At 43.0% G+C, this 16,686-nt stretch overlaps 1 protein-coding gene across 1 annotated transcript in view; it reads right to left on the bottom strand.

Moving 5' to 3' along the window:
• Positions 1-16,686, bottom strand: part of plxna2 (plexin A2) — a 273,461-nt gene that overhangs the window by 78,812 nt on the left and 177,963 nt on the right. Inside the window, exons 13-15 of the mRNA XM_034696628.1 lie at positions 8,021-8,172; positions 3,261-3,378; positions 1,025-1,161 (exon numbers count right to left, since the gene is read on the bottom strand). Coding sequence (XP_034552519.1) covers positions 1,025-1,161; positions 3,261-3,378; positions 8,021-8,172 — 407 coding nt within the window. The remainder of the gene's footprint in view (positions 1-1,024; positions 1,162-3,260; positions 3,379-8,020; positions 8,173-16,686) is intronic.

The raw sequence follows: 16,686 nt of genomic DNA, 5'->3' as shown, positions 1-16,686 counted from the left end.
CTCGAAACACATCTCCAAGACGGCCACTGCCTTGCTAAAGAAGCTGAGGGTAAAGGTGATGGAGTGGCCAAGTATGTCTCCAGACCTAAACCCTATTGAGCATCTGTGGGCATCCTCAAACGGAAGGTGGAGGAGCGCAAGGTTTCTAACATCCACCAGCTCCGTGATGTCGTCATGGAGGAGTGGAAGAGGATTCCAGTGGCAACCTGTGAAGCTCTGGTGAACTCCATGACCAAGAGGGTTAAGGCAGTGCTGGAAAATAATGGTGGCCACACAAAATATTGACACTTTGGGCCCAATTTGGACATTTTCACTTAGGGGTGTACTCACTTTTGTTGCCGGTGGTTTAGACATTAATGGCTGTGTGTTGAGTTATTTTGAGTGGAAAGTAAATGTACACTATTACACAAGCTGTACACTGACTACTTTACATTGTATCAAAGTGTCATTTCTGCAGTGTTGTCCCATGAAAAGATATAATTAAATATTTGCAGAAATGTGAGGGGGGAAATCACTTTTGTGAGATACTGTATAAAACAGGTTCGGTGGATACATATTTGTGTTGAGGGAAGAACAGATGGACGAAGGGCTGAGTCTTCTTTCCCACAGTGAAAGAGATATCTGTAACATCATGCATGTACAGACACAGCACTCCTCATAGGTCTTCCTGAATCCACTATAACAGAAATTGTAATCTGACCCAGGATATGTTGTAATGCAATGGGACCTGACCCTTTCCTGTCTCTGGAAAGAGCCTCAGGTCTTAGGGTCTGGGAGGTCCGTGAGGACAACTACATTAGCAAGACCTGTAGACTGTGAAATCAAGATTTGTACTTCTCGTTTACACCTCACACCTCTCACCCTTTCCCACTTATCTTTATGTGCAAGCACAATAAAAACCCTTTCCCCATGAATAGTCAGAGTTAAACAAAAGCCCAATCAAGCAGCCTGTTTTAGCAAATTAAACTTTACGGCCTACTAATAGCAATTTTACGGCATAATTGGGTGCAAGAGGAAGTCATACCCGAAGAACTCGCATGTCTGGTTTCCAAACTGAACGTTCACGCTGCTGCCGGCGCCGAGGTTGTCTCCAATGATGGTGACTTTGGTGCCCCCGGACTCTGGACCTCTGCTGGGGGACAGACCTGTGACTGTTGGGGTCTGCAAAACAGAGAATAGAGGTTAAGCGAGACTTGAAGAGAAGAGGGAGGGAGCAGAAAGCAAAAGGCCAAAAAGGCAGACAAAATGTGGATATTTCCAGAGGTAAAAACAGGGCAGCCTCTCTGCGGCACTTCTTGAAACCTTTATGTATTATCACAGATCCCCCCCAAGCAAATTACAGTTATTCATATTGCTAGACCGGTGGCAGAGGAGTGCAGACCTTTTCGGAGGGGAGAAGAGGAAAAACCGGGAGCTTTAAGAGTCCCTGAGAGATCCTCCTCCTGTGTGTTGCACTTTGCAACATGTCGGAGTGAAGCTTTTAAAAGACAGTCTGAAAATAACTAGTGTTTACAGCTGCAGGCAGGAAGGCCACCATCACACACACACACACACACACACACACACACACACACACACACACACACACACACACACACAGATGGAGCAATATCTGAGTAGACAGTCGTCATAAAGAGAAAACACAAACCCAGGCAAACATCTTAATGTGCACAAATATAAAACAACAATTAAAAAAATGGAATGCATTCTCTATTCCTGCCCCTGTGCAAAGTGTTCAAGTATAACTGGCTGGAAGAGACAAGTCTTGCAGGGAAGACTGAACTCTTCTGTGGTGGTGACTTTATTTTTAGGTGGCCCGCAATACGAGGGGAATCGGGAGTGTCACCGCTTCTAGTTTTGGGTGAAGTATTCTTAAAAGATATTTACTGCCTCCCTGAGAAGCAGCTCCAGCGAAAGTAACCGAGCCGAGAGCACCATGTCAACAAATCTCCAAAAGCTGTCAGCTAATTGTGACTTCCAGAACGCGGCGACGGCAGGTACTCTGAAAACAACGGCAGTAATTAGCGGCTGCTGTTAATTGTTAAGGGAGCGCTAATTGTGAAGGTGTGTGAGTGCAAATGGAATAGTAGATTATCTGTTAGCTGCAGGCCGGGCAGGCGGCAAATGACAGAGACGGGGGGAATATGTGAGAACCTGAGAAAAAAGGAGGGGGAGATAATGTTTACCTGCAGTGCTTTTTCCAGTTAGCTATTTGTTTGTTCACTTAAGTGGTTCGTTGATTTTGTCTTCTTCCCAAACATGCAGTCACATTTGATTTGCATTGCTCATGCGCTTGTTTGCATAATTTTAAGAACACATAAAATATCTCTTTAATTAGAAACACAAATATCTCTGGGAAATCTTGGAATACTTTCCATCCACTGATCAATAATTTCACTGAAGAGAAATCTGGATCATTTTCAACACATTTCTATCAACCAGAGTTTGGTTTTTTAAGTTTGGATAAAAACATCAGTTGCTGCCAAAGTGCTCTGTGAGTCTGAGACACAGCTGCAAAATTTGTAGTTCTGCCGGCCTGGAAGAACTACAAACTCTTTCAGCTTCAATTGCAATCTTTGCAGAAACTGAATCCCAATTAGTGCGGAGGATGTTACAGACAAGAATACACTGAGCAGCGTTTTGCTTGATTTAGATATTGAGTCGTATGTACCCGAGCCAGAGCATATGGCCAAAGTAATAAAGCAGAGCGAGGCTGAGGCAAGCATGGCTCCCAAATCAGGAGGACTTTTTCTGTGTCCGTCACCTACAGGAGGAATTGTTTCCCTACTACCTATTTTGGCTACCATGTTAAAAAAAGGTGGAAATTCCCTTTAATGCAGCTCAAAAAATATGTTGATTTGCAAAGCTTTTTATTCACTGAGGTTTTTTTTTTTAACACGACTTCATGATCCCGTCGTAATGAAGGAAAACAGAATCTGTAATCAGAGCACTGCACATATCATTAACAAAGACCTGTTGAACACATTGTGCTGCTAATGGATGAAGGTTAGAAAGTAAGCATCCACAGACCAGCTAAATTACACTGCGAGTTGTCATGGCAACTGGCATTATCATAGCCTGTGGCACATAAATAATTTTTCTGCATTAGAAGTACAAATCACTTTTAATTGAATTAACAATTTGTACACTTTTTAATCGCTTAAATGCAGCTTTTTTTTAGTTTGGGCTGCAGCACATGTTATGTTTTTGCATCAAGTCTGAAGAGGATACAGGAGCACGAGTCAGAGTTGTAGACGTACCACAAATGAGTAGAGCTGTGCGGAGCGAGCTCTGAGTTCTGGTCTGCACTCTCCGACACACAGCTGGACTGGACCGGGTCTGCTTTCGACGGAAGATGGATCCATCTCGCACACAATCCTACGAGACACAGGAGAAGAATCGTTAAAAAACTGTACACAACACATAGTCAGTGTGTGAGCGAACAAATACCTGACATTACAGATGCTATTAAGATTTTTTTTTGGGGGGGCCTTTTTGCCTTTATTGATAGGACAGCTGAAGACAGACAGGAAATGTGGGGAGTAGAGAGAGGGGGAAGACATGCAGTAAATGGTCGCTGCCGGGAATCGCCACCAGCGCTCCTGCTCTGAAGATGATTAACCTTGTTCTTAACGGCTTTAAAATTTGGGGTTTGAAATAAAAAAATGACCACTGAAGGCTGGGATTGCCCTCGCCCCTTGGGACCCTGAACGTGATAAGTGGTATATTGGATGGATGGATGGATGGATGGAAGATCAATATCTCATTGAGCAACCACTAAAATTGGAGTAAAATGACTGATGGAGATCAGGTATGGAAAACATGGATCAAGCAATTCGTCATTTTGCTGCTTCGATCATTTCTAGAGACAGGGAGGCGGGGCCAGTCTCATTTGATTGACATTTCTTTGGCTCATCTGTACAGCAACAGTGAATCTGAGAATAAACATAGTGTAGCCCTAAACAATGTTTAAATCATGTAATTAGAATCAAAAGAGGAAGCAGAAAACCTGCTACCTACAATTATTAAAATCAATTTGTCACTGAATGGTGAGTTGAAGAATGCTGAAGAAGAAGGTTAGCAGTTAGCTTAAATGCTATATAATATAAGATTTTGCTACTTGTTCTTAAAGCTGTAAATGCTATGCTAAATGAAGCAGCTGTAGTGTTAGCTAGAAGCTCAACTTATCCCATCTAAGCTTAACATCTTCAGCTAACATTATTACTATGCATGTTGCCAACGCAGAGCAATGACTACTACTGTGAATACTATGTCCTCTCTGTGGGAGGGGTTCTATTGCAGTAATAAGAAACAGCGACCGGGTTTTTTGGATCATTTTTTGTTGTATGTGTCGGATGTACCTTTCATGTTGTTGTGTTTTTTAAGCTGTGCTGTACCACAAATTGCCTCTTTGAGGACATTAAAGTTTTCTAAACTAAACTAAACTAAACTAAACGCTAAATCTAGGTGTGAATAGCAGAAATGCTGCTGTGTGTCTTTGGATCACACACATTGACTGTTTAAGAAACATGGATGTAGCAACAACTCCCCAGTGAAGCCAAACTAGAAAATTAAAATACAGTCACATCTAAGCTTGCTTTGCCTCATAGACTGTATAAAATATTGAGGTATGATCCGTGACGTCACTCATCTTTTTCTGAAGCGCTGTTTTGAGGTCAATCGTCGATGGCAGCCATATTGCTGCTGTCGAGCGATTGGGATGTAAAGAGGCGGGCTTTGAGCCTCCTAGCCAACAGCTACAGTGTTCCCGCAGTCAGCTGTGCCTCTAATTGGAAGACTCGTAATCTCAATATCTTTGTACAGTGTGAGCCGATCAAGAAATGAGCTATCCAGACTACACTCGTCTTTTGTACCAGGCTGTAAACATGTTTATTTCTGATGTAAAGATCGGCTTTTTTGAATTGGTGTGTATGTGGTTTCCGGTACTTCCTGAGCCAGCCTCAAGCGGATCCTCGATGAACTGCAGTTTTTAGCACTTCCACATTGGACTCATATTTTTAGACCGAACGTTGCCGCTTGCTTTGGCAAAACCTTTGGCGATATGTTGGCTTCACTTGTGGTGCACCGTCCACATTAACATACAGTCAGTGATCACAGAGGTGATTTCATGGTAAATATCTGAGCATAGTCTCAGACCTAATATCAGGAAAGTTTACAGAAACTTCAATGACAAACAAACATTTTAAATGTGGTTTTAGTTTAACATCTCATACTTCTGAAAGTACTTTAAAATGATTAAGGTTGTGCATAAGACCAATTACTAAAGAGTTAGACGGCTCAAGGGTTTCCACACTTTAAGATAACTTGGAGCTCAGAAGTCTGTATGTTTGAATACTTGAGCGAAGTTTGCTGAAAGTAATCAAAACACTTCTCCACTCAATATCGATTTATGCTCCACTCTAAATGCAATCTTCTTTTGTTGTCTCACTCATTTCATTACCTGACACATCCAGACATCGACCAGCACCCTCCCTCCTCTCATCACTTGTTTTCTCAAAAGCAACTAGTCCTCCTCTCCAACCCACCCGACCTGATCCACATAAATCCCCCACCAACTGCCAATGCCACGTGCCATGCCGTGCCAGTGCGCTACGACAAATGTAAATCACATCAGGACGATCCATACAGCTTCATCATACCATGTGATCGGGTGTCACCGTGCGCTGCAGGTGACTAGATCAAATGACATAATAAAACGAGGACTCGTATTGATCGGCGGTGCCAGGGAGTAATAAAGTACAAGAGGCAATCACAGTGTGGAAAGAGAGATGGAATATGTGGTGAGGCAGATGGCAGGGGCAGGCGGGAGCAGAGCAGACATATTATTTCTCCAGCGCTGATCGTCTGAATTACAACAAATGACTGTGGGAGCTTTGTTGGATGAACTATGTGGAGGATAGAGGCTGAAGGAGGATTCACTCACTGACAGAAAAGCTATTTTCTTCTTACAAGGCCTAGAAGAAACTCCCTCACTTTTTCACCTGAAGGCCTTTTCTTTCTCTTTTCTGGAGACACATTTTTCTGGAAATATGTTTTACTTCTCCAAACTGAGCATTCAGTGGAAGCTTCCTGGTGTCTGACAATAGTCCCAGTCTTCCTTAAATCTGTAGAGACTGGATTTCTACTAATGAGCTCTCACTTTTGCAACTATAAAGATATCGCAGGATAGTAAAAGTAGTCAAAAATATACTTCAAGAGTGTGGAGAAACACAAAAATTGGGGCTCTTTCTTCAAAGCGGGAGTGGCTTTCACACACTGCTCTGAAGTGCTGACATAAAAGACGCATAAATATGTATGTTTTCTCTTTTTTTCCATCGGATATAGTCCGGTCCATCTCAAGAAGTCACTGAATTAAGGCTTGAAATAAACAGAAACAGGCTTGCATGGAGTGAACCTGGACCTCAGGAGACTTTGACAATAAAAGTTAGGCTCAGAGTTTCCTCATGAGGACTGTGACTCCTTCAAAGTAAGAGCATCACAGGTGAAAGGTGGTTCTCTTTTAATGTGGCCCAGTCTATTTTTTACATTCAGTTCAAATGAATTCCCCAGCTTGTCCTCCATTTGGATTAAAGTGGTGTCAGATCAGTGCGCTGCTGACAAATTGTCCCCTACAGCCAAGTGGCACATAGTGAATTTTAATTACAACTGGCCATTAAGGAGCTAAGAACACAGCGATACTGTACTCTACCTCATCTGCACCATGAAGGGACAGCCAAGGGAAGTTAGAAACACTTGGATTTCTTTATTAAAATAAAACATGCAGCTATAGTGATAGTGCATGTATGTATGAGGAGAGGTGTGAGACATATGTGTTGTAACAGAGTGGAAGTATGTGTGTTACAGTAATGCTGCAGTGCTGAGCTGTTCTCCTTCTGAGGGCAGAAGTAGGCCAAGGAAAGAATTAGGGTTAAAGGCTCCTCTGAGAGCCATGACTGTGATAGCCTGTGTGTGTGTGTAGGACTGTATGTGTGTCAGCAGTGCCTCAGTGTGCTGCTATACATTTAAAACTTTGCACTATTCCCTGAAAGACTCCGAGTCAGAGGAGGGAGAAGAATTTCACACCAACTGAGAGATTATTTCCAAGCATTTGTCGGCCCTGAAAGCCTCTAAAATATTACACTATATTCTATAGGAATATGAGAAGTCTGTGGAACTGTGGATTACATTCACAGTGGCTATTTTGAATTCAATTTATATACATATCTGCCTTATAACTTATTGAATTTCATAGCAAATTTGACCTATAGTGTCTGTAATAAAGGATTTTTCAGTCTCGCTTTGCAGCACAGTTGGATTTATTCCTTCCACAAAGAAAATGTTTCCTAAAAAGAAAGCTCAGGATAATAAAACATAATCCTAATCCAAACAATTTATTGAGATCAATGTGCCGTCCTTGCTTCTTTCTTGCATCACCTAGAGATTAAGGTTAAACAACGACAAAGCACTCGGTCTCTCACTCCACACACATCTGCATGTCTATAGCCGAGGGGGGTGGGAGTCAGGCAAGCAGTGCAGCAGAGGCAACGTTTCATTAGTTCAGGGTGAGCGGGACAGGCTTTAACGTGATGTATGCACAGCATGGGACAATTAGGGAGGTAAACACAAGTAAACACACACAGCTGTTCTGGGATTGTTGCAGACGAGATGAGCTACGGAGAGGGGAGTGGGCGAGTGTGCTGTGTGGGGGAGAGGAGGAGTGTCAGGGCCAGACTGTCTGGACCGGCTCCAGTCTTCATTAAGGAAGAGATGGTGGAGAAGGGAGCTTTTTGTCACATTGCACATATATTGATCTGTGTTTTGGTGGCTGTTACGCCCCATACACAATCCAAACAGCAGTCTGGATACACACTGACTGACTGGGATAACTAAAATGCTGAACTACTCTTCCATGCTGCATCATGAACAATGTCTTGTTTGCTTATTGCAACTAGTTTTGGATGACTTGATGTAATTATATTTACACATAATACACTTAAAATCAAGTATTTGATTGACTTACTGTTCAGCGATGATGTAGCCGTCCTCCACAGGCGTGCATCTCACTCCTGCCACTTCCACATTTCCCACCATGTCAGAGAAGGCCAGACCCAGGTTAGTGCCATAGATGGTGACCCGGGTTCCTCCCTCTGGAGGTCCAGCCACTGGTGTTACCTACAGGACACACATGCAAAACATCAAAGTGTTGAATGAAAAGTTGATTGACCATTATAGGATTTCACAGCAAGGGCAGATTGGACCTCCTACATGTGGCCCATATACTAATTTCACATACATATGACAAAACAAATGTACACATACGATTTATCACTTATAACTTTGATAAAATATACAATGATAGTACTTTGTCCATCAATTCTAGTGCATACAACTGTCTGTTCAGCTGTGACACTGCTTCATGTGCTGCAGACAGTGCTGAGAGTATTGTGAAGTAAAGAGTCAGAGCAACCCAAGCATTGTTTTCTGCAAAGCATGTTCTGCAACAAAACCTTTAGAGCATGACATAACCATGCAAATTATTTAAAAGACAGCTGTACTGGATGAATAATTCTAATAGAGCATGGAAAACATTATCATATATTGTCTACATCTGCATAGCTATGATGCTTTGCACCATGTGCTGCAGACAATGCTGAGAGTATTGTCAAATATGGAGTCAGAGCAACCCAGGCTCTGTTTTCTGCACAACACACTACATTCATGTTTTTTTTTTTTTTGTTTGTTTGTTTGTTTTGAAGAATTCATGTTTTGCTGTATATTTTGTATTGTACTGTTTTCTATTTGTCATTGTATGTCTTGGACCCCCTCTAAAACGAGATGGCACATCTCAAGGGGTTTATCCCAATAAATACATGTCTTCAATTCATACACTGATGGCAGAGGTTGCTATATAACAGGCCCATCAGTATCAACTAACCTACTCACACCCTGACGTCACAACACCAGGGTCAGTTTGGGGATTAAGTGTCTTGCACTGGGACACTCTGTTATGTAGGCAGCATGACCTGGGATTGAACCCAAAACCTTCAGATTGAGAGATGACCGACTCTACCACTGAGTCATAGCTGCCCCTTCAGGCCCAATTTCCAAACTTGGTCTGTAACAGAACCTGAACTGTTGACCCTTCGATTCCCAACCCAGGTCCCCACAGTCCAAGCTACTGCCACACCTTTGCTTTTACATGGACTAGGCTATTATGTGACCTGTCATTTTGGCTTGGGGGTATATTACTCTGATCTGAATTAAAACATGTTGTTCTCTTCAGTTATGCACCTGTTTTGTAATCATATGAGTACAGGTTTTCATGGATGCCCAAGGGTAAATATGCTCTTATGGTCCAGGTGGCTGTAAAAGCAATTAAAAGCCCTCCCACGCCTGCTTTCCCAGAATGTCAGAACATGCTATGAGTCATTGTGCTGAGAGCATCACTCTCTGAACACAACTGCAGCTAAAGTTTGGGTTATTTCTCACGTTTATCGCACTTTTAAACTTCTTTTCATCCTTACTCCTTTTAAAAACTGTAAAACGCCAAACACGTTAACGTCATGATCAAAAGGTTTGAGGGACTATTAGCATTCTATTCTAGATCATAATCTGCTCACAGCTTACTGCGAGTGCCATGGACGATAAACCTAACAAGGGGCCATATTAATGCTTAGTGCAGACCCCCTACTCATAAAGTGCAATATGGCCGCCCAGCATGACCTTGGCACAGGGTGGCACGCTGCCTTCTGTGCCGCAGAGCCCTGTTGAGGCTCCGACCTGGCCTTCATCCAGCTTTTAAACACGAGAGGAGAAGAGGAGGAGGGAAAAAGGGAGAGAGGGCAGAAAGAAAGAAAGAAAGAAAGAAAGAAGGACGGAGCGAGTATAGACGATGCTGTTTTTGGCGGACGGGGAAGTCAAAGGAGACAGAGGAGACTAAGAAAGAAGGGGGCGGTGGGGAGGAGGTGACTGTCACTTTGCTGTGTGTGGCTGCTCTCGCTGGGTAAACAATCAATATGCCATTACTGGCCATGCAAGCAGACGTGGAAAAAACAAGTTGTGCCCGCTTACTGAGCCACGGAGCTCCACGTGATGACGACGACCCTGCTCTCCCTATATGCACCCTCCTTTCCCCTTCCGTACCCTTCTGACACCCACCAGGGCATAGCGGCTTCCCTGTGGGACACCGGCATTGTAATCTAGATTCAGTGGACATTAATTGCTCTGGATGTAAAGTAAGTGTGTCATTGCGCCGCCTGAGGGGTCTGAATACATGAATCTTTTAGCACTGCTTGGGCATGCAGGGTATAGAGGGGGGAAAAACATAATGGCTAAATATATCCATGTCAGGCGATGGCAGAAGCTATTCGAGTAGACTTAGTGATGGTTACGTAAGCAATGAGAGGGCCTGAGAGAGAGAGGAGGGCGGAGAGGGAATAGGAGACTAAAAGATAGAGAGAGAAGTGAAAAACATGGAGGAGAGAGGAGAGAGAAAATGGGATGAGCAGCAGAGGGAACGCTGATGCCACTCTACGCGGTCCGATCAGCCATGATGGATGACAGGTGAGGCAGGGATGGTGACAGGACCTGGGTGCTACATCACAGACGGGGACGCTAAAAGCTTGGGAGACCTCCTCCTTCCAACCCTGGAGGCTGAAATGGAGCCCTTCCCACGGTGGACCGAGCACAGGAAGACAGTCTAATCCATGCATGAAACCCATTTGACTGAGCTCCCCATTGGCAGATAGCTCCTTGATTCATCAGTGGATCATAGAAAAAAAGCAGCACTTCAAAGGCTCACGCCACTGATGTCTCCGGGCTGAGAGGCGTGAGAGAAGTGCTGCTCTGTGTCTGTATTTCTTACACAGACAGAGGAACTATGAATGACCCTTCTCTACATGTGATCTCCTGCTAACCAGAACTTCATGTCCTTTGCAGACCCTGTGAGAAAAAGTGTGGCTGAGATTAAAGTTCCACTAAAGCTTTCAATATTTTCCATCTTCTTTCTTTCATCTTTTGTCTGTTTTCTTTCAGAATGGTTAATTTTTTTTTTGTGTTACATAGAAGTACAACAACACATGCAGACAACATCAGCAGGAGTGTGATCATGGCCTGTGTACAAAGGACAGAGCAGAAGAGATACTCAAATCTAGAAATCATTAACACAACCTAAATATGAGCCATGATGAGTCTACTTTCCAAACACGAATTCTTATAAATAAAACTGTGGATGTATTTGTTTAACATCGGTACATCTTAAGGCATTGTGTTGAGGTTTTTTATTGTGCAGAAGAAGTCACTTGTTGGACAAACTGATTTGTTTTCAGGGTCAAACATGAAGGACAATATCGGCAGTGTGGGAGTATTACACCATCTCTGAGAAAGATCAGGGACATGCAGTATGTACGCCATGTCCCAGTGACATTTCAAGATGAGGGACTACTGGCAACAATCAAGATGCATCAAATGTCATTGTCATTGCAAAAACATACATTTTCCAGTTTGACCCATTTTCCACCTGTTATAACCATAGACTGTATAATAAATGGATGTAGTTCTGAAGCCTATCGTCGGCGGGTGCTATTTTGGAAAGCCTCCTCGCTAAAACCAAGCAGCAACCTCTGGTCTATAAATGTGAGTCCAATGCGAAAGGGCTAAAAACTGCAGTTTTGAAAGTACCCAAAACCACATACACACCAACTCAAAAAAGCCGATCTTTACAGCCGAAATAAACATGTTTACATCCTGGTACAAAAGACGAGTGTAGTCTGGATAGCTCATTTCCCAATTGGCACACACTGTACAGGACTGATTTTTTCTCATAACGCAGTCATTTCAAAGATATTGAGATTACAAGTCTTCCAAAGAGAGGCACAGCTGACTTGATTGACAGGCGGGAACACTGTAGCTGTTGGCTAGGAGGCTCAAAGCCCGCCTCTTTACGCCACGATCACTTGACAGCAGCAATGTCTCCCACGGACGATTGGCTTCAAAACAGAGCTTCAGAAACAGATCGGTGACGTCACGGATACTATGTCCATTATCTATACAGTCGATGGCTAACATCTACTGGTAATCTTAATACCTTCTAAACTGCTGAGTTATGAAAAATTAACCCCCATACAGTGCCAATAGAGGAATGATCTACTCAGACTAAATTTCATTCTTTCCTCCAGGCTGTAAACATGCTTATTTTTGCAATATCAGCTTCTGTGAATGGGTGTGTATGTGGTTTCTGGTGCTTCCAAAGCCAGCCTCAAGTGGACACTCGAAGAACTGCAGTTTTTAGCACTTCTGCATTGGCTTTATTAGTTGAAGGTTGCTGCTCGGTTATAAGAGAGGATATAAGCTTTGAAACCTCTACTTCAATCAGTCACCAGAAGAAACTCTATATGTTTTGGCTTCACTCAGGATAGCTGCCGTATTGTCAAATGCTTTCATACAGTCTGTGAAGCTCTAATATTCTGTAAAGCGAAATTGAAGTATTAGAATACAATATCCGTGTATGTCAATATACGTCTCTCTTCATCATCTCACCTCCTTAAGGCTACATGACACATTCTTCCCCTCTAAGTACTTGCACACTTTGCTGCTCTTCCTCCCTCCCTTCCTTCCCCCTCTTCCCTCCCCCAGTGCTACCATGCAGCACTTCTTGTGTAATCCCTTCAGGAGCAGGGCTGCTGCCCGCTCAGTATTGTCACTGTCAATACAGCGTGATTCCCAACAAACAGCCAGTCAGCTTGCACATCACGCCCTCTGCTCCCACTCTTGCACTTCCTACCCTTCCTAGCATCATTTTTCTTCCAGCTCAGTGGATCAGACTTCTGGCCTCTCATTTCTTGGCAAGAAAGAGGGCTGACATGTGCTAAACTGTGAACACTGGAAGGAGAATCAAAAGGAAAGGGACTCTTTTGGGGGAGGTAACCTGCTAACGATATAGTCACAAAGAAATGGCGGTCGATGTGAGCCGCCTGAGGTTGTGTTGTGAGTGTTGTGTTGATTTACTCAGCTGAAGTAATGGCGGGGAAAGTTGTGCTGATGCAGCCGAGGCTAAACTACAGAGCGGAGAGCAGCACACTGCCCTGCTGCCTGCAGGCTATGCAAGCCTAGCATGTCACCGTAACTGCAGCAGCTGACCGAGCTGAACGGCGTTCTGCGAGACGATTCAGATACTAATATTTAATCACTACTGTTAGAAAACACCGGGTCAGCATTTTACTGTAAATGCTTTATTATTAACCTTTAGAATAGACATTTATTGCAGCGGGATTTTATCTCCTCTGAGCTCTCGAAGATTTAGATTTCCACAACGTGACAGCGGATGAATTTCTATTCTTTCTGGATATTTTGCTTTCTAACTGATACAGCCCTTATTAGAGTTTAGGAGCTTGCAGCTAATCTCTTTGTCTTTGGAGTCTGCTCGCACTAATTTGAGCATGTCACATTTAATTGTGAGGAGCATTTAATGGGCTTGATAAAAACCCCACTGATCACTTGTTCCCAGAACAAACTGCATCCTAAATACTTTATAGGCTCTTTACTGTCTCGTATTCAGCCAAAGAGATATGGGTTAGTGATGAAGAGGAGTTTTTCAGTGTGTAAAGAGGAGAAAACAAGAAGAAATATGGAGAGAGAGGGATATATGTGGAGGGGGGGAGTTTTTTCTCAGTGAGTTAAGAGATGCTGTTTGTAACAGCCAGTCCAACCCATAGTCTAAATAGAGTTACTTAACAAATAACCAGACACACTCAACATACAGGAACTAACATCTGTTGAAAACTCCTGGAAGAAGTTTTTCTTTCAATTTTCAAAAATGAATGAAGTTTGTTGCTTGCATATTCTGCAAAACATCATCTGTGTCAGCGTCCTTCACAATGACTGCTAGTGCAACAACTTTGATCATTTAATCTGCAATAAAAATACAATACCTGCACTGTTGTGATGGCACTTCTTGGAGTATCATCAAATCTTAATGTTATCCAAATTTAAAGTGTTTAATGTTAAAGCAAGAGTTTGATAAATACGACTAGAGGCAAATAATTTTGGCTGGGTGGGGGGAAAAAACATGTGAAAACCAAGCTCCAAGCTCCAAGCTCCAAGCTCCAAGCTCCAAGCTCCAAGCTCCAAGCTCCAAGCTCCAACACTGTCAAATGAAACCAAAGCAGGTGTGCTCAAACATGTACTTCCTCAAGTGCCCACTTAAAGCTGACTCCAGAAGTCAAGGAAACACACAAGCCCATCTTTAGAGCAGGAATAAACATGTTTACAGAAAAGGGTATTTAAAAAAACTGAGCCAGAGCTTCAGAGTTGTATATAATTTCATATAAATTCACTGGTTGCTTGGCTGGCTACGTTCTACAATCAGTATTTCCAACACATTTCCAACAGAATTTCCACAATTCATGAACACTAACGACACACACACACAAACTCCCCCCCTCAAAATCTTTGTTTTACCTGCAAAGAAAGGACCACTTTAGGCATTCTAATTTTGATTGAGGAAAAAAAACCTATTACTTGTTGTAGATAATGAAATATTACAATAAACAAACATCTGAGATATTACTAAAAGTTTACCTTTTGGTTGAGGTGGTCAAAGTAGAGCACTGACTTTGCAAGGGTGAAATTAAGTATGTTTGCACTTTTTACCCCACCTTTATACTGTAACTGTTGACATGAACGTATCTGAAAGATGCTTGTATAAGAGTCACAATTTAAAGTACTTAGAAACAAAATATTTTACCCTGGACAGTTCTAAGAAAGCAATCAAAACGCACCTTTTCCTCAAGGCCTTTCCCCATTAGATATCTCCACCTACCCCCTAGACCCCCTACCTGACCCTGTGAAGTGACCTTGGGTTTCTTGAAAGGCACTGTATAAATATCAGTTATTATTATTATTATTTACATAGAAATGCAAAGAAAGCTGCTAGCTGCCTGTTGCAACACAGCCTAAATAGTTTGTTAAACTTAGGTACTGCCTCTGACAATCACAGTTTAGGATTTTGGGGTGGGGGCGTGGCCAACCCCTGGAAATACCCCGCCTCTGTGTAAGTGGTCACCCCAGTCATTAGGATTAGAGTTAATGTATTGCTTGTTGTGTGAACCATGTCTGCATTTTAGTGAACTCTCACTCTCCTGAGCTGCATCTTGTTCTGTCTTCTATTGGCTGGTGTAATCAATCAATCAATCAATCAAGCTTTATTTATATTAGCACCTTTCATACAAATAAAATGCAACCCAAAGTGCTTTACAGCGATTGAAAACAAGAAAGAAGCAGAAATGAAACAATGGCAAGACATATAATGAAGGGAAGTACTCATACCGTACAGTGCAGAAGCTCTCTCAGGGTTACAGCAGTGAGCAGTTGTACTGTGATACTGACTGACAGGCCCATCATCCCTTTGGTGCTCAGAATACCAACAATAAGCCTGCAAACACTAAGCGAGTGAGCGAGAGAGAAAGAAAATAATCCTACACTTTTTTCTGTCTTTAGGCAACAGCTGGATGTTTATATTCTCTGTCACTGGGAGGCAGGAAAGCCTCTTTTGCTGTTCTGTAAACTAATACAGAAGCCATGGCCAAAGCCTATTGAGGAGACGCCTTTCATATGCCCGTCCAACTCCCAGCCTCATTTGATGCCGTTCCCCGTGCTGTTAGCGGGGGCTTACATCTCTTCAATATTAATAGCCCGTGGTGGGAGGCACCGTGGCACTTAATAGAAACATTAATTATTCAAAAGGCCTATCTGGTGGTAGGCACATCTACTAATGTGCTAGTATGTATACAAATCAGCTCATGATGGGAGCTTTGGTGCATACAATCACAACCAAATTTATTAATAAATTCAGCCCACCAGGGGCATGTCTGCTCCTTAAAGAAACTGTAATCACGGAGAGACGGAGGCAGGGGGGGGGGGGCAGGCAGGGCGCGGCACGAGCCAACAGACGCCGACTCCTCTGCCGACGACTGGAGGAAATATTTGTGTGTCTGAAGCACATGTAAAAATCATCTCAATTAAAGCAGAGCTGATTTCTTGCCTCCTACAGCTGCAAACAGACAGGGATTCAGACGATCCACAGGGGCTCCGTTTCCCTCTCCTCTATCCCCCTCCTGTCATTTGCTCTTCCCACCTTTTCACGGTTCACTTCCTCCGCGGTGTCCTTTGTTCTCTCTCTTGCCTCACTTCACCTCGCTCAGTCCCTCCACACACTCCTCGCTCTCATTCATGAAGGAAAGATTCACCCTGAGACACTTTGACTATCACATATAAGGAGCCAGAGTATAGAGTTATTTACAATATTTGCATGAGAGTAACTTTGTCATGCAAGAATTGGAGCGCTCCCCTGCAACTTTAAACTTGATGCATGAATGTTTGCAGCTATAAAAACACCATTGGCGTTAAGTTTCCCCCTCGATCTGGCATCTCTGGCTCAGAATTCAAGGCCCGGGAGCTTCTGCAGATGGGCAAAATGAAATATCTTACCTTCGATACATAATGGATTTCTGCTGCATCTTTGACCATGAGCAAGTCTTCCAGCACTTACTATGATTCTGACAAACCAACACATAAATCTGATGTTCTCTGGAGTTATTTGGGATAGTTGAATTGTTGTAGCGCTTCTGGAAATATCTTGAGGTGCTATAAAGTTTACACAGGCCAGGAGTTATAATCAATAGACCTTCA

Source organism: Notolabrus celidotus, chromosome 11, assembly GCF_009762535.1.
Source record: "Notolabrus celidotus isolate fNotCel1 chromosome 11, fNotCel1.pri, whole genome shotgun sequence".
Classification (NCBI taxonomy): domain Eukaryota; kingdom Metazoa; phylum Chordata; class Actinopteri; order Labriformes; family Labridae; genus Notolabrus; species Notolabrus celidotus.
Note: the sequence above shows the minus strand (reverse complement) of the source record. Positions and strands in the feature narration are given on the sequence as shown.